General features: G+C 48.4%; 1 protein-coding gene across 1 annotated transcript; it reads left to right on the top strand.

Moving 5' to 3' along the window:
• Positions 1-260: 260 nt before the first annotated feature.
• On the top strand, positions 261-17639 carry LOC141258564 (uncharacterized). The gene is made up of 4 exons (XM_073673539.1): positions 261-1008; positions 1663-2085; positions 11452-11496; positions 17611-17639. Exons 1-4 carry the CDS (start codon positions 261-263, stop codon positions 17637-17639), a joined length of 1245 nt encoding a protein of 414 aa, XP_073529640.1.
• Positions 17640-21380: the final 3741 nt, after the last annotated feature.

The raw sequence follows: 21380 nt of genomic DNA, 5'->3' as shown, positions 1-21380 counted from the left end.
GACTAAATCAAAAGAAGCTCAGGGCAGAGGAATATATTCACCTTAGAGATGCTGTTGCAAATGATGCTGATCCAAAAGAGTTGGGGAAAATGGTTATTCTTCCATCAACTGTCACTGGAAGCCCACGACACATGCATGCATACACACAGGATGCAATGACTTATGTGAGAAAGTATGGCCGTCCAGATCTTTTCATCACCTTTACTTGCAAGCCTGCCTGGGAGGAAATTGGAGGGCACCTGTTGCCGGGCCAAAAAACAATGAATCGCCATGACCTTATTGCTCGGGGTTTCAAACATAAACTTTCAAAAATGACTAATCTCATCACAAAATCACATATTTATGGTGAGACACAGTGCTGGATGTATTCAGTTGAATGGCAAAAAATAGGCCTTCCTCACGCCCACATCTTTATTTGGCTGAAGCAAAAAATACAGTCTACCGAAATTGACAATATCATCAGTGCCGAATTGCCAGACCCTCAGATTGACCCATTGCTGTTTGACACCATCACAAAAAACATGATCCATGGTCCGTGTGGGAGTCTGAACAGAAATTCTCCCTGTGTGATTGATGGCAGGTGTTCAAAGCATTACCCACGATCCCTGGTCCAAGAAACCCAAACAGGACAAGATGGATATCCAGTCTACCGAAGAAGAAAGCCGGGGGATGGTGGTTTCATAGCAAAACTCAAAATGCGTGTTGGATCATCACTCCAAGAGATAGAAATTGACAACAGGTGGGTAGTGCCTTACAACCCTTTGCTCTCAAAAATCTTCCAGGCCCACATAAATGTCGAATCTTGCCACTCTGTGAAATCAATCAAGCATATCTGCAAATATGTCCACAAAGGAAGTGATCAAGCAGTTTTTGAACTCCAGAAAAATGGACCTATTATTGGTGAAGTGGAGGCATTCCAGATGGGCAGGTACATAAGCAGCAATGAAGCTGTTTGGAGAATACTAGCATTCTTCATTCATGAGCGCTACCCACCAGTTGTGCATCTGAGTGTGCACTTGGAAAATGGACAGAGAATTTACTTTAACCCAGCAAACTTGCAGCAGCAGCTCCTAACACCACCTAAGACCACCCTCTTGGCATTTTTGGAGCTGTGTCAACAAGACCCTTTTGCAAAAACAATTCTCTACTGTGATTTACCAAAGTACTACACTTGGAATGCCTCCAGAAAAACACTGGAACGGAGGAAACGGTGGCTTGATATTGAAGGCTATCTAGGGGTGAAAGCAACTGATACTCTTGGTCTCGTCTACACTGTTCATCCGTCAAATGCAGAGTGCTTCTACCTGCTCATGTTACTTCATGTTGTCAGAGGCCCTACATCATTTTCTGACCTGAAGACCGTCGGAGGCCATGTGTGTGAAACATTCAGGGAAGCTTGCCAAAGAAAAGGACTTTTGGAAAATGATGGACACTGGGACATGACCCTCAGTGAAGCAGCAGCCACACAAACCCCAAAGCGACTAAGACACCTCTTTGCTATTATTCTAACAACCTGTAGGATTTCAAATCCTCTTGAGATTTGGACAAAGTGCAAAACTGATCTCAGTGAGGACATCCTGATGCAGATTAGAAGGGAAAATCCTCAGCAACTCATCAACTTCACTGAGGAAATGTTCAATGAAACTTTAATGCTCCTTGAAGATCAGTGCATAGCAATGTCAGGAAAAGCCTTACAGTTGCTTGGTTTGCCTGCTCCAATAAGAAATCCTGAAGGCATCCAAATGTGTAGGGAGATTTTCCTAGAAACAAACTACAATATTGATGAACTGACAGCATTTGTGTCTCATAACGAGCCAATATTGGTACCAGATCAAAGGGACGACTATAGCTGCATTTTAAGTTTCAGTGAAACCAACAAAGGTGGGATTGTCTTCCTTGATGCTCCAGGTGGAACAGGAAAGACATTTGTAATAAACTTGCTCCTGGCAAAATTTCGACAACAAAAAAAGATTGCACTTGCAGTGGCATCTTCTGGAATTGCAGCTACGCTTTTAAAAGGTGGCAGGACAGCACATTCGACATTCAAACTACCACTTACCCTGTCTCATAGTGACAGCCCCGTGTGTAATATTGCCAAGCGATCAGGACTGGCCAAATTGCTTCAAAAATGCAGTGCCATCATTTGGGATGAATGCACCATGTCACACAAAAGGGCTCTGGAAGCAGTGGACAGACTGCTGCAAGAAGTGCGTAGCAACAAATATATCATGGGAGGAGTAGTTGTTGTTTTGGCAGGTGACTTCCGCCAAACACTACCTGTTATTCCAAGATCAACCTCTGCAGACGAACTGAATGCCTGTCTCAAAGCATCGCACCTTTGGAGAAAAGTAAAGAAAATGTCACTGAACACAAACATGAGGGTCTACATGACAGGCGATGTTTCTGCTGGACTGTTTTCGAGCCAGCTGTTGACTATTGGAGATTGCAAGGAACAAGTAAACTCAACCACTGGACAGATCACCTTCCCAAGCAACTTTTGTTGCATTGTGACTTCCATTGAGGAGTTGAAAGCAAAGGTTTTTCCAAACATTCAACTCCACTTCAAAAATTCTGGCTGGCTGTGTGAAAGGGCTATTCTAGCTCCCAAAAATAACAGTGTCAACAAGATCAATCTTCAAATTCTAAATCTCCTTCCAGGTGTGTGCACAACCTACAAGTCAGTGGATACAGTAATAGACCCTGCTCAAGCATTATTTTATCCAACTGAGTTCCTCAATTCCTTGGAGCCACAAGGACTTCCTCCTCACAACCTCTTTCTAAAACCTGGAGCACCTATTCTGCTATTGAGAAATTTGGTTCCACCAAAGCTGTGTAATGGAACAAGACTCTTGATTAAGAACCTGTTTCCACATGTAACTGAGGCAACCATTTTGACAGGATGTGCCACAGGAGAAGATGTTTTCATTCCAACAATTCCTCTCATTCCATCTGATTTGCCTTTTGATTTTAAACGCCTCCAGTTTCCTGTTCGACTAGTGACGCGCCCCCTGGGCCTGTGTTGTGCAGGGAATACCCGGAGCCGGATCGCTGGGGGTTGTAGTCTCTGTGGCGCTGACCCGGTCCGTGCCCAGGGTGGTCAATTCAGTGGCAGTCTTATTAGTGAGATAATAGTCCGACTACGCCACCCGTGGATTGCGGTCAGTGGGGTATAACAAGACAACATGAAAAAGTACATTTTGTGGTCACGGCGTTTCCGTAACCGGGTGTCCATATCACCCAAGGTGAAGTTATAAGTGAGGTAGGGGACCTGTCCAAAGAAAACCCCTTGCGTTGGCCTTGGGCGTGGCTGCAAGGCTGAAGCTAGCTACTTTGGGCCGCAAGGAGGCCACGCCAGACAGGTTTTCTCTTCCGCGGCCGTCTTCGCAAGAGGCACAATGTGCAACTATCTACAAGATTGTTCCGGTTATCCAGCGTCCATAACCTGTTAGTCCATAGAAATCTGCAGGGTAACTGAGAAACATAATTAATAACAGGCAACAACAAAAACCGTAAACATTTTCAAGAAACAGGTAAATTTACAGTGCATTACTTTATATTCTCCAGCGAGCGGGCATCTGACCTCTAGTGACTCTAGTGGACCTACGGAGCTCACTAACTGGTCCTGCACTACAGGGTGTAGGAGGTGTTATGGGTAAGCTGGGCAGCTGTCTGCGTACTCTTTGGCTCACTAGGGGCACGGCAGGCTCACTACTAGCAGAGGGTTGAGCCTCCTGCGCTGCTGGTGTGGACTCTTCTGCCTCCTGGGCCGGCTGCTCTTCCAGCTCTACCTGGTCTTCTGTAGGCACTTGAGGGGCTGGCTGGAGAAAGGTGAGGACGGGCACCACGATAGCGTTGTTTACTTGTGTCCAGGACCGGGGAAAGTCTCCGAGTACGGTGCTGATCATTTCTTCCTTTTCCTCTACGGGTTGAGGGTCTTCCTGATCTTCATCCGTGCTTTGCAACTTCTCGGGGCACTTTTTCAGGTGGTCTCTGGAGACAGTGGCTGTGGTCTCTCCTCCATCCCTGCTGATGACGTACACCTTTGGATTATTGTGGCTTGAGGGCAGTACGGTGTACGGGTCCTTTTCCCACTGGTCGTCCAACTTATGGAGCCGCCTTTTTCTTTTCAAGACCTGCTCTCCAGGTACTAGGGGAACAGCGGGAGCATGTTGGTTATAAGTCCTCTCCTGCCTTTCTCTTGCTTGACAGAGACTTCGCTCGACGCTCTCCTGTACTTTCCGGTACTGCTGCTGCCGTTCTGTATCCCAGTCTGCCTCTGGCGAGGTGTCCTCGGGTGTCAGGACTCCCATATCCAGGTCAACAGGCAGCTTACCAGGTCTTGCTCGCATTAGGTAAGCCGGGGTACAGTTGGTGGAACCTACCGGGATGTGGTTATACAGGTCCACCAGATCGGGCAGTTTCTCAGGCCACAGACTGCGTTCTTCCAGGGGCAATGTTTTTAGCAGATCTATCACCACCTGGTTAATCTTATCGCAGAGTCCATTGGTTTGGGGGTGATAGGGCGTTGTTCTTATCTTCTTGCAGCCATACAGGTTGCAGAACTCCTGGAAGACCTCCCCTTCGAAGGCTGGTCCTTTGTCCGTCAGCACTTGGTCCGGGTACCCGTGTGGGCGGCAGAAGTGCAGCTGGAAGGCTCTGGCTGCTGTCTGAGCCATCAAGTCTTTGACAGGGACCACCACCAGGAACCGGGAGTAGTGATCCACGATGGTTAGGGCGTAGACATACCCGCTTCTGCTTGGAGCCAGTTTAACATGGTCCAGAGCGACCAGTTCCAGCGGCTGCCTGGTGAGGATGGGCTGCAGGGGAGTCCCTGGCTGGCACGGTCCCTTCTTCTTAGATTGCACGGGCCACAGTCTCTACACCATCTCTCAATGGCTCCTCTCATGCCTATCCAGTAGAACCGTTCACACAGCAGGAACTCCAGCTTCTTCCATCCGAAGTGCCCTGCCCCATTGTGGTAGGCCTCTAGCACCATAGCTGCGTCCCGTCTCAGTACCACAACCTGCCAGATCAGTTCATGTGTCCGGGAATTGACCACTCTGCGGCACAACTTCTCCTTGTAGAGAAACAGTCTGCTTTTTTCCGTCCACAGTTGCTTGGTCTCTTCCGGAGCGTCTGGGTCCAGGCGGGCGTCAGCCTGGGTCAGCATCTCCTTCACCAGACGGACTGCGGGGTCACTGTCTTGTGTCTCCGCCCAGTTGTAGTGGGGTAAGGGGTTGAACGTAGCGGATCGCTGGCCCCTCACACGGTGGGAATACTGGGTAATCCCATGACGGTGGAACGCAGGGAGTTCGACCTCTTCCAGTTCTTCTGGATCTTCCCCTCCGTCCGGTAGGTTTGGCATCCTGGACAGGGCGTCCGCGTTGGTATTGGAGCGTCCTGCCCGGTATTTGATCGTGAACTCATAATTGGACGGGCGGGCCATCCATCTCTGCTCCAGGGCACCCAGTCTTGCAGTGTCCAGGTGTGTCAACGGGTTGTTGTCCGTGTACACGGTGAACCTGGAAGAGGCAAGGTAATGCTTAAAACGTTCGGTTACCGCCCACACCACTGCCAGGAACTCTAGCTTGAACGAGCTGTAATTCTTAGGGTTTCTTTCCGTGGGTCACAGTTTTCGGCTGGCGTAAGCAATTACCCGTTCTCTCCCCTACTGGATCTGGGACAGTACGGCTCCTAGCCCAATGTTGCTTGCGTCCGTGTGGAGGATAAAGGGCTGGCTGTAATCAGGGTACGCCAGGATTTCATCCCCCGTGAGGTCCATCTTCAGCTGGCGGAATGACTCCTCTTCCAGCTTTTCCCATCTGAAGGGTGGCTTCTGGTTTTTGGCCTTCCTGGACTGGACTATCAGGAGGTCCTGCATAGGAGCTGCCTTCTTGGTAAAATCGGGAATGAATCTTCGGTAGTAGCCTACCAACCCGAGGAACTGCCGCACTTCCTTTATGCTGGATGGTCTTGGCCAGTCCTTAATCACGGTGATCTTGTCAGGGTCGGGGGCCACTCCGTCAGCACTCACCACGTGTCCCAGGTACTGTACCTTTGGCTTCAGTAGATGACACTTTGAGGGTTTTACCTTTAGGCCATAGTTTGCCAGGGCTTTAAACACTTCTGCCAGGTGCTCAAGATGGTCCTCATAGGTCTTGGAATAGACGATGACATCATCCAGGTATAAGGACCGTCTCGAAGTTCCGGTGTCCCAGACAGCATTCCATCAACCGTTGGAAGGTTCCTGGTGCGTTGCAGAGCCCGAACGGCATACAGTTAAATTCGCTGAGTCCCATCGGGGTGGTGAATGCGGTCTTCTCCCGGTCCGCCTCTGCTACAGGAACCTGCCAGTACCGGCTAGTGAGATCCAAAGTAGAGAAGAAGTTAGCAGATTTTAATGCAGCTAAGGACTCTTCTATCCTTGGTAACGGGTACGCATCTTTGTGTGTGATACGGTTGACCTTCCTGTAGTCTACACACATTCTCATGGTGTTGTCTTTCTTTTTCACTAGGACTAGTGGAGCTGCCCAGCGGCTACAGCTGTCCCTAATTACCCCAGCCTCCTTCATGTCTTTTAGCATCCCCTTGGCGTGTTGATAGTGTGCAGGGGGTACGGGTCGGTATCTCTCCTTTATGGGAGGATGGTCTCCCGTGGGGATGTGGTGTTCTACCCCCTTTACTCGCCCAAAGTCTAGCGGGTGTTTGCTAAACACTCTCTCGTACTCTTGAACCACCCGATAGACTCCCTGTTTTTGGTGTGAGGGAGTGGAGTCAGTACCCAAATGCAGTTGCTGACACCAGTCCTCCATTGGTTTCTTAGAGCTGTTACCTTCCTCTGGTTGAGATGGAGGCAAGGGTTCCACGGCCTGTACAGAGTTCTGGTTGATGGTGAACAATTTGGCTAGCGTGGCATACCGGGGCAGGTATACTTCTCTCTCCCCGATATTTATGATGCGGACGGGCACCCTCCCATGGCGTACATCGACCACCCCCCGTGCTGTCAAAATGGTGGGCCTACTGTCTGAGTAGACGGGTTCTACCATTGCTTGGTAGTCTCTACCTCTTAGACCAATAGCTGCCCGGCACCAAATCATCATCTCACTTTTCGGGGGCATGGCAATATGGAACGGGTCACACATTCTCACGCTACCAATCTCACCACCAGATAGTTCCACCTGTTGCCGTTTCATCAGTGCCCGGATCTCTTTTTGGAGGACATGCTGCAGGCTGGAACTGGCGTTCTTGGCAACCTGTTGCAAAATAAGAATCCCCTCTGCAAGACAGTTTTCGATTACGTTAGTACCTAGGGTTATTTTTGGGTGACTCTCGCGACAGTCAATGTCCACAATGATCAGTCCTTGTGCCGGCAGTTCAACCTTACTTGATGGTCACCTCTTTAAATCCTATCTGTGGCATGGGCTGACCATGGCTGGCGATAATGCTCAGGTCGTTATCTGGGTAGCGGGTTATGTCTGAGGCATTCCTGTACCGCTTGAAGAGCACGTATGGGATGGTAGTCACCTGTGACCCAGTGTCTAGTAGGGCACTCATGGGAATGCCATCCAATACCACAGGCAAGACTGGACGTCCCCCTACGTATTTATCACGCCAGTTCGATGGGCCTGATGATCTTATGCCTGGGGGTTGGCCCTCTACCCCAGGTTGTGCCCGTTTAAATGACAGTACCTTGCCATAAGTCCGGGTTGATTGCAGCGGCGGCAGATGGGTTGTCCGTCCTCGTTGTATCGGTCGCTGGGTCTTCCTCTGGCCGGTGGGGTCCTCCTCAGTCGGCGCCTCGGGACGTCCTCCGGTCCGGATGCCAGCTGGATCTTTCCTGGGGAAGAGACCTGTAAAGACTGCACAGTTCTGGTTAGCGCGGCAACGCTCTTAGTCAGCTCTTGGACCTGATGGTGCAGGTCTGTAGCCGGGTTATTGTTCAAAGCCTGCGCATCAGCTCCCACAGGCCCTGCAGACAAGGGCGCCGCGTCCTGGTGATAAGTGATAGCAGGGCGCCTGTGGGTCACAGCGCCACCTGGTGCCGGTTCTCGGAGCACCCGGATGGCTCTGTCCTTGAACTGTGCAAAGTCCAGGTCAGGGTCCTGTAAGGCCATAGCCCGCAACTGGGTTCGGTGGGCATTGCACAGTAGACCCTCAATAAATTGTTCGGTCAACACCTTGTCTTCATTTCCCACGCTGTCAGGGTCTGCCTGCTTAATGGCTCTCAGGGCCTCTTGTAGGTTTAGAGCATAGTCTCTTATACTTTCGTGTGCCCGTTGTTTGCACCCGTAAAATCTGAGTTTGATTTCGGCTGAGGTTCGGGTATCAAATGTGTCTTTCAGCCGGGCTAGTATTTCTCTGACAGTCCTCTTCTTCCTAGGTGGCCAGGACTTTACCTCCCTTTGGGCTGCCCCAATTAACTGGGCCACCAGGATGCTCACTTTTTGCTCTTCCGTGAGGGGGTATACCTGGAAGAGGCTATCCAGTCTTTCCCTAAAGTCACTTAGGGTATGTGACTCCCCTGAGTACTGGGGTAGCCAGGTTGCCCCCGGGATATAGGGCATGGTGAATGGCATGACCGCAGCAGCGGTTGCGCTGGCGGCAGCTGTGGCAGTGGAGCTTCCCTCTGTATCCAACATCCTCCTTCCCCCCTAATGGACCGTGGCCTACCTTGCGATGATCCTCTTCCGTAGGCCGCGGCTCCGCAGTCGATCGTCGGGGTTGAGGACCTTGCGTCGCGCTCCTGTGACGTCAGCGTCGCTCCCTCTTCCTTCCAGGACCTTGCGCAGCGTCAGTGCGTGGGGCGGAGCTTCGGATCTCGCGCGCTTTCGGCGTCCACGCCCATCTTCTTCCCGCGCGGCGTCCCGAAGATGGCGTCCGATGGCGGGAAGTGGCTGCGGATGGCGGGAAAACGGCAGAAGATGGCGTGAAACGACCCAAGATGGCGTCCGATGGCGGGAAACGACTCCGGACGGCGGGAAACTTCTCTCAAGTAAGTGCAAAAGTCTTTTTTTTTTCAATCACGCAATACCCGTTGGGGCGGGTTGGTTTGAATCCTGCCGACTACGCCAATGTTGACGCGCCCCCTGGGCCTGTGTTGTGCAAGGAATACCCGGAGCCGGATCGCTGGGGGTTGTAGTCTCCGTGGCGCTGACCCGGTCCGTGCCCAGGGTGGTCAATTCAGTGGCAGTCTTATTAGTGAGATAATAGTCCGACTACGCCACCCGTGGATTGCGGTCAGTGGGGACCGCCGCTGCAAGGCAGACCGCTGAGGCCGGTGTTGTGTGTGCAGCTAAGAACGGGATGACTACCCACGGGAGGAGTATAACCTCAGGGCAGTTAGTGTAGATGAGGGGAGTGATGGTGCACGAGCGCAGCAGGAATAACTCAGAGTCCGTGCAGTGCAGTTCAGGGTCTTTACTGATGTTATAAAGCAGACCCTCCCGGGAGTACTGGCTAGCAGTAGAGGCCTGGTCAGTCTGAGAGCTAGCAGGATCTCCCCTAGCCAGGTGGAGTTGTAGGCCTCCCCGTCTATCTGTACTCTTTCCTGGCTACCTTGCTGTGTGCGGGTAGAAGTAGCCCACGTCCCTGAGTATACCGTGTGGTGCTCACCCGTACGGCCGGTGACTTGGGGCCTTCTGTTAGCCTCCGCTTCACGATGGCGGTGCTGGTCCATTGCTTGTGACCGTGCCTCCGGGCTTCTCTGGCCAGAGGACATAGAATCCCCTGCCGGTTGGATTCTGCCGCTGGACCTGGATGTCCCCACAGCCTCGGACTCCGTGTCCGGTCTTAATGTCTTCAGCCAGGGCGAGCTATCTAGCTTCCAGCCCCTGGTACTCGCTCCTACTCCTACAGAGCTCCTTGCTGACACTTTCCCTGTGTCTGGAACTGTCTCCAGGCTCTGACTCACTTAATCCCGCCCCAGACCCAGTTTATAAGGGCAGATTCCTCCCCTCCCAGGTCTGGGAGGGCGGTGTTGCTTGCTTAGGGCTCCTGACCAGAGAAACCTCCCACTTGCTCTCAGACGTAATATTTCTATTACTGTGGTAACCAGACCCCTGGGGTGCCACACTAGCATTTGCTATGTCCATCAACAAGGCTCAGGGACAGTCCTTGAAAGTAGTTGGAATCAATTTACAATCTCCATGCTTTTCTCATGGTCAACTTTATGTGGCCTGTTCAAGAGTTGGAACAGCCAAAAATCTGTTCGTGTTTGCACCTGAAGGAAGAACTAAGAATGTCGTTTATCAAAAGGTTCTCGAATAAGGAGTAGAAGATTACTTCACATTACTTGGCCAATTTAGTTAAATCTGTGTGGAATATCTCTGGTGTTGAAATATATGTTGTGAAATGCTTCTATTAGCTTTGTTTTTGCCTTCTAATAATTACATTTCTATCTATTTGTTTTGTGGTTTCTGTGTGGAGAATAAATTTTTGCTAACACATTCTATTTTGCTAACAGCAGTTATTAACCCGGGAGAAGCCGGGTAGTACAGCTAGTTTCCTACAAAATTCAAGGGGGGAAACCATCCGGTCCTGGAACTTTGCCTGGGGCCATATCTGCAATAGCTGCATTTATTTCTTCTATGGTAATATCTGGCTCTAAGGCCACGGCCCCACTATCAGTATTCGGTCAGTATTTTTTCTCAGGAGTGGGAGCCAAAACCAGGAGTGGGTGATAAATGCAGAATTGGTGACTTGTTTCTATTATACCTTTTCTCTGATTGTTCCTCACTTGGTTTTGGCTTCTACTCCTGAGGAAAAATACTGACCAAATACTGATAGCGGGGCCATGGACTAAGAAGGATTTCTGGGAATAATTTAGTTCTGGGAATTGCAAATCAGATGAATATGTTAGACAGTTCTCCTCAGTATAGTTACATCTTCTCTTATTTGATTACCTGTTTGTCGTTTTTGCCCGCCAGAGTTTTCTTTTTAGCATTTTTCCATTGTGTTTGGGTTGTTGTTATTTTTGCTGGTGTTATCCGGTCGTTTTTTTTTTACTCTATTCAACAAGAAGGAAACCACTAGTAGCTTCTGAAGCGAAAGGGCTGGAAAATCGCTCAAAAAGATGACCTGTTGTCTTCTGAGCCTTCCCATAAACTGTATTGTAAAGGACAGAGAGTTTTCAAAGCGGAAGACACCAGAAGAAGGACCGGTCACTTCTTTGGCATCTTTTGAAACCTAAAGCTGTAAGGACGCTCATAAGACTGAACATATGAACAGCGAGTTATTTTTACATAGAAATTCATATATTCGTTCTTTTGAGCTTTTTCAAGCAGGTTTTGGGGCGGACCGGCCTGAAAGAGATGTCGTGTGTTGTGCACATACCATAAGGCCAAATTCACATGTGTGTGTTTTTGAGGCCTCATTTCGACGTACGTGTTATATCCATGAATAGAACTCATTGTATTTTATGGTACTGTTCATATGTCCATTTTTTTCTGACAGCACAGATGAAAGGGGCCAAGAAGTCTATGGGTCAGTTAAAACCACGTAAGTCTCACGGATGGCATCAGTGTGTGATCTGTGTGCCGCCTGTGTTTAAAATTGCAAACACTTGTGATACCGATACCATTTTCTTCACGTATGTGTTTAAACACGGATGTGTGAATGACGCCTTACAGACAGATGCGACATGAATGACGCCCTGTTCTGACTTTTTTTCCCGCAATAAACTTATTCATGGAAATGAGACCTAACTTGGATGTCTGATTCTTTTTTTCAAGCAATTGTGTAAATGCAGCCCTATGCGATAATATGTTCATGTGTTATCTGCTAAATAATGTATAGCACATGTATAAGAAAATCAGACATGTGAATGGGGCCTAAGAAGCAAACAGAAGTGTAGAACCACCCCATCTACGCCCCCCAAAAAAACAGATTGAAAAGAAAAAAAAAGTGGTTAAAGCTATTTAGAAATTTAAAGGGAATCTGTCACCAGTTTTTGAGCCTCTTAACAAATGCCACTGTGGCGCCCTGCTGCGCACAGTGCCACAGAACCCAGAAGGGTGCATGGATGGATTTCTCCACAAGAGGCCCTCACTACATGCAAACACCTCCACCTTCCACCTCATACCAGCAGAGGGAGCCCTGATAGGGATATATAAAGGGAAGGTGGAGCCAGGCAGCTCAGTAAAGTCAAGTTCAGAGTTTGAGTTCAGTTCCAGCTCAGAGTGAGCAGAGAGAGCGTGCCCACGTTCAAAGAGTGGTGAAGACGCATCATGCCAGCTGCCTAGTAGTGAAGGCCCCGAGTGTGGCCGATGGCAGGGAGAAAAGGAATGATAAAGGGGGCAGAGGAGCATACCAGGCTCGCACCAGTATTTTTACCGGACACCGGGTCCGAGCCTACAGGGACCCTTTACACCCAGTAGGGTTAACCGGAATCCCAGGAGGACTACAAGTCCCTGGCAAACCTGAAGCTAGACTCACAGGACCAGGAACCACGAAGGCCCCGACGTCCAGGGAGAGTGGTTACCAACCGGAGGTCCTACCTCAGAGCAACAGGTTAATGCACACTTACAGTCATGTGCCAATGAGCCGCTCTCCCTAAGTCTCTCAATGTTCAGTGAAAAACTGAGAGAAGCTGGAAGAAAAGCCTGTTGTGATGTGACCGTAACTATGAAAATCGCATATGAGTGAAGTGGCTATGTGATGACTGCTGGAACCTGCAAGCAGAACTGAATCCTCACAGTGAGTATATTACACACTGTTAGGATTGGCATGCTACAATGCACTCTATGTGACTTCAGGCTTCAGGACTCCCTCGCTTTTCATTGTGTTCGCATATATTCGACCCTCACTCCTCATACTGTGTCCGCACTCATCCCCCCACTCACCATACTGTGTCTGCACTAGTGTTGAGCGAGCACTAAAATGCTCGGGTGCTCGAAGCTCGGGCCGAGTTCACCGTGATACTCGGGTGCTTGACCCGAGCAACGAGCCCAATGTTAGTCTATGGGAGACCCGAGCATTTTTGCGGCGGCACCCCCGACAGTCTGTAGAAAGCCTAAAAAGTGCCCAAAACGATAGTGACAGTGCTCAAAAGACATGGGGACAGCATGGGCATTGCCCCAGGAATCATTTCTGACCCCCAGTTCACTGCTGTCAACAACGTGGTCAGAGGTATTAAGCCACTTTTACGGGCTCACAATAAAACGTTCAAAAACGAAACTGAAACGGTTTTCCTGTGAAATATGTTAAGGAACTTCCTTTCCAGGGTAAAGACTTGTGTATAAGGTAAAATAAATAACCAAAAACAAAAAAACTCCTCCACACCTTGGGCTATGCTCACAAGTAGCATTTTTTATGCGTTTTTGCACTTTTGTATTGCTTTCAACCGTGACAAATGCATTCACCAGGAAATGTCATTTTAACATTTTACAATCTTATCTGGCCATGTGCTGTGTGACACATGCATACAGTGCTGAAAAAACATGGGAACAGCATGGGGAAGACCCCTGGAAGCATCTCTGACACCCAGGTCACTGCCTAAAAGTGTGCCAATCAGAAGTGATCCTTGCCGCATCAGAAGATGCAGACTTGCAACTATCCCCGTGCAAGTCCTTGTCCCAGGGCAGTGTTCAATTGTACCTCCCCCATTCCTTGCAATGCAAGCGCAAGTATGCAACCTGCCTCCCACCCACCCCCAGGCTGCAATACCATACTGCTAGCTTGCACTTGAAATGGGGCCTTTTAGTTTGGAGGAGGCCGAAGCTGGCCACTACCTCATGGCTGCTTTGGCAGCGAGGTATCCATACTCAGTCCCCAGCCGCACGGCCACCGGGTGTCCACTCTCGGTCCCCAGCCACCAGGGGGCGGCCGGGTATCCATACTCGGTCCCCAGCCGCCCCGCGGCCGGGTGTCCACACACGGTCCCCAGCCGCCTAGGGGCGGCCGGGTGTCCATAAACGGTCCCCAGCCGCCCCTATTTCTCCTTGGAAGTTCCCCCCACACTTTTCTTAGCCCAGCCTGCTTTAGGGCAGCATTGCACAAGCCCACCAGAGAACCAGACTCCTCCGGTGGGCCCTGGCTTCTCCCTCAGGGGAGTTGAGAGTGCCAAGGAGAGGAGCATGATGATGATGATAGAAGTTAGCATCTGCTTTGTTTTCTTGGAATGCAAGCGTAAGTGTGCAACCTGCCACCCACCCACCCCCAGGCTGCAATACCATACTGCTAGCTTGCACTTGAAATGGGACTTTTTAGTTTGGAGGACGCCGAAGCTGGCCACTAGTCCTCATGGCTGCTTTGGCAGCGAAGTATCCATACTCAGTCCCCAGCCGCCCAGCGACCGGGTGTTCACGCTCGGTCCCCAGCCGCCAGGGGGCGGCCGGGTGTCCATAAACGGTCCCCAGCCGCCTCTATTTCTCCTTGGAACTTCCCCCCACACTTTTCTTAGCCCGGCCTGCTTTATGGCAGCATTGGACGAGCCCACCAGAGAACCAGACTCCTCCGGTGGGCCCTGGCTTCTCCATCAGGGGAGTTGAGAGTGCCAAGGTGAGGAGCATGATGACGATGATAGAAGTTAGCGTCTGCTTTGTTTTCTTGGAATGCAAGCGCATGTATGTAGTAGTGGCTAAGCCTGAGGTGGCCAGCGTTTTGGCGCATATCCTACCTCCTCCGAGGATTGGTGGATGTTTTCCTGCTACTATCCCAGTTCTATGACTCCCGTTAAAACAAAGCTTCAGGTGATGAATGATGGATGAGGTGGTGGCAAAGGAGAAAGAGCAGGAGGAACAGGGACCATTCATATCAATATCAGGCCAGTCAACCACACATGTCTTGTAGGATATGTTTCTGTACCAAAAGGAGTGGTTCAGATACACAGTTATAGGGCATGCAGTGAGTGCAATGCCTACCAAAAATTTCGAGGCACTCCAATGCCCCTTGGAAGTGACATGGAGGTCAGAGGGCCTTAACTAAACCAATTTTTCCATTTATAGCAACTGGGTCTCCTGTGCACTGTTGGCCTAAGCAGTGAATGGAAGGCTTTCCAAAAATTATGAGGAACTGCAATGCCCCTTGAAACAGATGTGGATTACAGCATACTAAAAACCTTCTACCCATTATTGAGGAGTGGGTCTCCCTTAGTGTTCACCTATGCATTGAAAAGCAAAAGCTGACTAAAATTAGGAGGTAATGCAATGCCCGTTGGAAGAATGGTGGAGGTCGCAGTGGAATAAAAAGACAATATCAATGCCCCTTGGAAAAGTGGTGGAGGTCGCAGTAGCTTAACAAGACGGTTACATAGGGGTGACATAGAGGTGAAGTAATTGTAGGGGGGGGGGGGTGTAGAGCCAGTATAAATTACACTGTAAGTACTCACCCAAAAGGACGGGAGGTTTTCAGTGGGTCTGTAAAGGAAGGAATAAGTTATTAAATCCAGTCTATCTCCCTATTGAGTTCCCTATGGGAGAGGGTTTGCAAGGTATAGATCCAATAGGATTCCCGTTGTTTGAGAAGGCTGATGTGGTTACCACCCCGTCTGGGTCTGGCTACATATTCTATAACCTGAAAGCGGAGATGGGCTACGGTATGTTTGGCTTTTGAGAAATGGTCAAGTAATGGGAGCCAATTTTTGCTGCATTGGATGGTGGATTTGTGACTTGGAATACGGTCCCGTATGTGTTGTGTCATCTCTCCTACGTAGAGTAGGCCGCAGGGGCACTTGATAACATAAATGACGAAGTTGGAGTCGCATGTGAAAAAAACCTTTGATGGGATAACTCTTGCCTGTCCTGGGGTGGGTGACAGTGTCAGATTTAATGGAATTGGAGCAGGCAGCACAGTTTAGACAAGGGAATGTCCCGTTGCGACGGGTACAGAGTAGACGTTGCGATGGGAGTGTCTGTGTGCTGCCGAGGTCTGCTCTAACGATTTTACTGACCAGTCAGGGAGACACTATTACAGTTTTTTTATGGCAAAAAATGCCAAAAGCAGGATAATACAGAGTTTTGACCCGTGGAACTGCAAAACCACAGATCTATTTCTCTGGCCTACATCAGACTCTTTTAAACAGAAATATTGGTGTCTGACCAGTCAGGGAGACACTATTACAGTTTTTTTTTAAGGCAAAAAATGCCAAAAGCAGAATAATACAGAGTTTTGACCCGTGGAACTGCAAAACCACAGTTATAGTTATGTGGCGTACACCAGAATCTTTTAAACAGATATATTGGTGTCCGACCAGTCAGGGAGACACTATTACAGTTTTTTTTTACGGCAAAAAATGCCAAAAGCAGGATAATACAGAGATTTGACCCGTGGAACTGCAAAACCACAGTTCTATCACAGATCAATCACTAAAACGATGTTAGCTGCTCCTTTTAAGGCAGGACTGCAATGATGTTGAAATGTGTTTTGGGGGTTAAAGTTCATTTTCTGGGCAAATATTGACTTTGCAAGTACAGTAATTGCTGTTAAGCTGATCACTCTTTGACATTCAGGAATATATGCAAATTGCCATTACAAAAAATGAAGCAGTAAACTTTGGAAAAATTACTATTTGTCTCATTCTCAATACATTTGGCCATGACTGTACTTACCACCATCATTGTATGAGCCTCTGCAGCGCTGACATCACTCGCCGGCGTCAGCAGCGTGATCATAGGACTTGATCACGCTGCTAATGTTGCTCTGACCCGGCAAGTCAGGGCTTCAATTATACTCACGTCTGAAAGAAGCGAGTACAATTGATCACTGGGAGTCGGCGTGCTGCACCTTCTTAGAGCTGGCAGCTGACTCAGAGAACGGCTGACTCCCAGTCCGGGTGGCGGCAAAATGCAGCCACCAAGGAGACACCTCGAACTGCCGCACCAGGTGGCCCGATGGCGCCCCCCTACCGGCTGTGCCCAGGGCATATGCCCCACCTGCCATCCCCTAGATACGCCTCTGCGTAGAAAATGAATGATACGGATGTCAATGCAGTCAGATAAAGAAGTAGAAAGTCAAACTAGGGTGAGTGTTTCCCATGACACAATACAACATACACTGCAGAGGAAAGGCATGCATGGGTGTCGTCCACAAAGGAAGCAACTCCTAAAGCTGAGGCACAAAAAAGCCCGCTTCCAAATTGCCAGGGCCCATGCTGAAAAATATGAAGACGACAGGGACTCTATAATCTGGAGTGATGAGACCAAAGTAAATGTTCTTGGAAACGATGGCTTCAAACTGTATGGTGTCACAAAGGTGAGGAGTACAAAGAAAGATGCATGCTGCCTACAGAAAGACATGGTGGTAGCAATGTCCTTATGTGGGGCTGTATGAGTTCTGCTGATGTTGCGCCAAGTGACATTTCATTGATGGTGTCATTAATTCACAGATGTATTGTTCTATATTGAAAGAGAAGATGTTAGAAGATCATTCTACGATGCTCATCACAGCTGCCGAGTGTTGCTGAGTTCAACGACGCTGAGTCCTGCGACGATGATGAGCGTTGACGTCACTACCCGGCACCTGTGAATAGCGGTCACTTTACTGCTACTCACAGATGCCGGAGACAGAATTGGGGAATGTGGACTACAGCGGACCTGGGTGGTAACATTTTGAGTAATAAATTGGTGAACGAGGGATTGTCTATTGTCTTTATATTTGTCTTTTTATGTCTTTCAGGTATCCTTTTCTGGACTACTTCGGAATAGTTGGATTACTTTGGACCTGCATGGGATTTTTTTTCCCAATAAATTGGTGAACAAGGGATAGTGTGGGGGAGTCTTTATTCAAATAAAGTGTTTTTTTTCTGTGTTTTTATTTTTTATTACCAGCTTAGTAATGGGGGTGTCTGATAGACACCTCTCCATTACTAACCCCAGGGCTTGATCACAGCTGTGATTTTTGACAAATCACATCTGCCATCAACCTAACTACCATTACCCCGATTGCCACCGCACCAGGGCAATCGGGAAGAGCCAGGCATCTAATCTGATGCGCCAATTCTGGGGTTGCTGCGGGCTTGTACTTTTAGGCTTGGAAGGTCCCAATAACCATGGTTAACCTGGGCACTTCTCAATAACCTACTCAATTTGAGTAAAGAGCACTCAAGCATTTTACTGCTCAATCATCACTAGTAACAAGTAAAGCAAAATTCGACACGACCTGTCAGTGTTCTGCGAGTTGTGTTCAGGACACTTATTGTATGTGGGCTGATGAATTTTGTGTTTTATGACTGCTTTTTAGTCTCAGTCTGGCCCTGAATCACACCCATTATCTGAATGCAAGGAAGAGTATGAACTTGTGCTATTTGTGCAGTAACACTTTGTCATCTCTGCTCTGTCTTGTCTTCTAGCACAGGGTTAAAAAGGCTCCGACTCTATAATAATGGCGCTATATGAGTGTATAAAATAAATAAATAAATATATGGCTTCATGACTTGATCATAGATGCTGGATGATCCGGATTCCCAAGAAAATCCCACCAACCCAAGATTGTGAAATAAACACACAAAGAACTTTTATTGGATGTTAAATCAACCGAATTTTATTACAAATCACATTATTATTATTTCATTCAGTGTCTGAAATTTAGAATCAGCCAATTACTATGAAAAAGACACTGAAAATGGCAAACCTCCGACTCACGAAGAATCATCCGTCAGCACTCAGGAGAGGAAAACCCCCTGTGGAGGAAACCTCTAAGGAACCATGGCTGGAGGACCTGCCCTTCCTTTGGGCTTAGAAGGTAATGCCAATACGTAACAGTAAATTGTACCAGAATTTGTACATTGTATCATATTTACAGTGAGAGATAATATACATCCACTATAGATATGATAGCAGTGACATCACATAGTCACACAAGTTACACATTACATCAGCAGAAAACACAGTAATGGAGAAGGTCAAAGCAGGTGCCCTGTGCGAGTCCTGTATGGAGAGGCCTAATGCGACCTCTCCAGGCCGTACACATAAAGGTGAAGGCGGCTGGTACCGGACGTGAGGGAGATCTGGCTGCAACATCTGTCACCCCATTGATCGCTAGGGTTAGTTTGATCTGGCTGGCAAGGCGGTATGGCTGATCTGGCTGGCTAGGCGGGATGGCTGATCTGGCTGGCTAGGCGGGATGGCTGATCTGGCTGGCTAGGCGGGATGGCTGATCTGGCTGGCTAGGTGGCGTCCCCTTCCTCCCTTATCGGTTGTGGAGTGATGAAGCTCCAGGTCTCCAGACACATCAAGTACGGCACCTCATACGGCTGAATGACCTGTGGTTCCGGAATCTTCTTTCCTATCATAGATGTATGTGTTTATGACATCAGCACAGTTGCCGTAGTTGCCACAGGTGTTTATTACTGGAGCTTCATTGGCTAGAAAGTCTCTCGCAGTGTTCCAAAGTATTAACCCTTGAATGTCTGGCATTGTGCCTTTCTACAGAAGCCTGTAAAATAAACTTGTCACTAGCCAGGACCATTATCATTATTATATTTGAAAGTTGCCCTCACCAAAATCTAATTAGTGAGCGCATCTACAGATTTGATGTGTAAGAAGCACAATAATTCCCTTAAGCCCTACTAAATGCATACATGCACAGTATCAGTACAGATCAATCCCATAGAGAATGAATGATACAGAGGTCAATGCAGTTAAAGAAATAGAAAGCCAAACCGGGGTGAATGATTCCCATGACACAATACAGCGTATATTGCAGAGGAATGGCATGCATGGGAGTCATCCACAAAAGAAGCCTCTCCTAAAGCCGAGGCACAAAAACTCCCGCTTCCAAGTTGCCAGAGCCCATGCTGAAAAATATGAAGACTACAGGGACTCTATTGGGGGTTGGAGGTATGTCAAAAGCAAAAGAAAAGTCAAAGATGCTGTAGGATTTTTACAGAATGAAAAGGGTGAAGTGGTCAAAAATGATGTTTAGAAGGCTGAACTTTTAAATTCTTATTTTGCTTCTGTGTTCTCTAAGAAAACAAATGTAACATCAACTGATCTTCACTGTGCAATCAAAGGAATAAAAGAAGCCACACTATCTATAAACAGAGAGATGTATTAACCTACACATGACGCACCAGGGCAATCGGGGAGAGCAGGGCCAAGCTCCAGAATTGGTATATCTCATGTGATGCGCCAATTATGGGGGGGGGGGGGGGGGGCTGCGGGCTATTTTTAGACTGGTAAGGGCCCAATAACCAGGGACCTTCCCAGACTGATAATATCAGCTCTCAGCTGTCTGCTTTACCTTGGCTGGTTATTAAAAATCGGGGGGGATCCCACGTCATATTTTTCATTTATTTATTTATTATGTTAATACATGTACAGTAAGCTACACATGCAAGGCACTAATTATATATCTCATGGATATATGTCTATCCAGTGGTGTAACTTCAAACTCATGGGCCCCAGTGCAAAATCTCAAACAGGGCCCCCGACTATTGAAGATTTTTAATAGTTATAATCTTTTTATATGGGCTAAGGGGACCTTTTGAGCCCTCCTGCGCCCCAGAGCCTGGGTGCGATTGCAACTCTTGACCCTATTATAGCTATGCCCCTGTATCTAGACTATCAATCATCTAGTTACCCCATATCTATCTATCTATTATCTTCGCACACCTTTAACACATAAAGATCTGTAATTTCTATTCTACGCTCTATTCCGGTACGTGTCACTTGGATGTCACCCGTGTGTGGTATGTACTGTCAGGTCTACGTGTGGGTCACATGGACATGTGCACAGCCCCATATATTATAATGGGTGTGCGTGTGTACGTGTCTCTGGTACGTGTGAAAATGGACGCCACATGTACTGGAAACACGGATGTGTGAAGGGGGCCTCACATAGCGACATTTATGGTAAATCACAGCAGAAGAGAAAAGAATTGTGTATGCATTGTGTGAACACACCATTAGTATTACAAAGGTGTTTTTACATTTATCACATGCAAGTGTTGTAGGGTCCACATGGCTAAATCAGACGATTTGATGAAGTTTTACACCTTCCATTTCCACTGCCGCCACATTTACTATGCAAATTATCTCTTCAGAGATGAACAGGACTTGACCTCTAGCGCCACCTATTGGAAGCAGCAATCCTACAAGTCACTATCGACCCCATTAGGAGCCTTGTCACAGGATTTAGGCTAAAAGTCAAACTAGGATCCCAATTTGCAGACACTGTGTTTCGGTGTACTGCCCCTCATCAGTGCAAAGCATGAGTTCTGATTTGGCTGGGTGAGAGGCGTCTGACCCAATGGGTGACGTTTCTCCTGTCATGCAGCTCTACACAAGGAGAATCATTAACCCTTAGGCCACTAATGTCCCTGTACTGGCGTGGTACAAGACACGTTGCTATGGAGCTCCGGCCCTGTGTGTAGCGTGAGCACAGCCCGGCACAGCGGCTGACCTGACTGCAGGACTCCACACCGGCACACTGAGGAGCTTCCTATG

Source organism: Phyllobates terribilis, unplaced genomic scaffold, assembly GCF_046119375.1.
Source record: "Phyllobates terribilis strain yellow unplaced genomic scaffold, ASM4611937v1 Scaffold_3__8_contigs__length_932513732, whole genome shotgun sequence".
NCBI lineage: Eukaryota > Metazoa > Chordata > Amphibia > Anura > Dendrobatidae > Phyllobates > Phyllobates terribilis.
Note: the sequence above shows the minus strand (reverse complement) of the source record. Positions and strands in the feature narration are given on the sequence as shown.

Excerpts from the sequence above, each read along its gene's own strand:
- LOC141258564 (XM_073673539.1), top strand. The coding sequence starts at position 261 with ATGAATCGCCATGACCTTATTGCTCGGGGTTTCAAACATAAACTTTCA. Across the intron at positions 1,009-1,662 it reads CCCACCAGTTGTGCATCTGA|ATCAGTGCATAGCAATGTCA; the intron begins GTGTGCACTTGG and ends TGCTCCTTGAAG. Across the intron at positions 11,497-17,610 it reads TATGGGTCAGTTAAAACCAC|GTATCCTTTTCTGGACTACT; the intron begins GTAAGTCTCACG and ends TATGTCTTTCAG.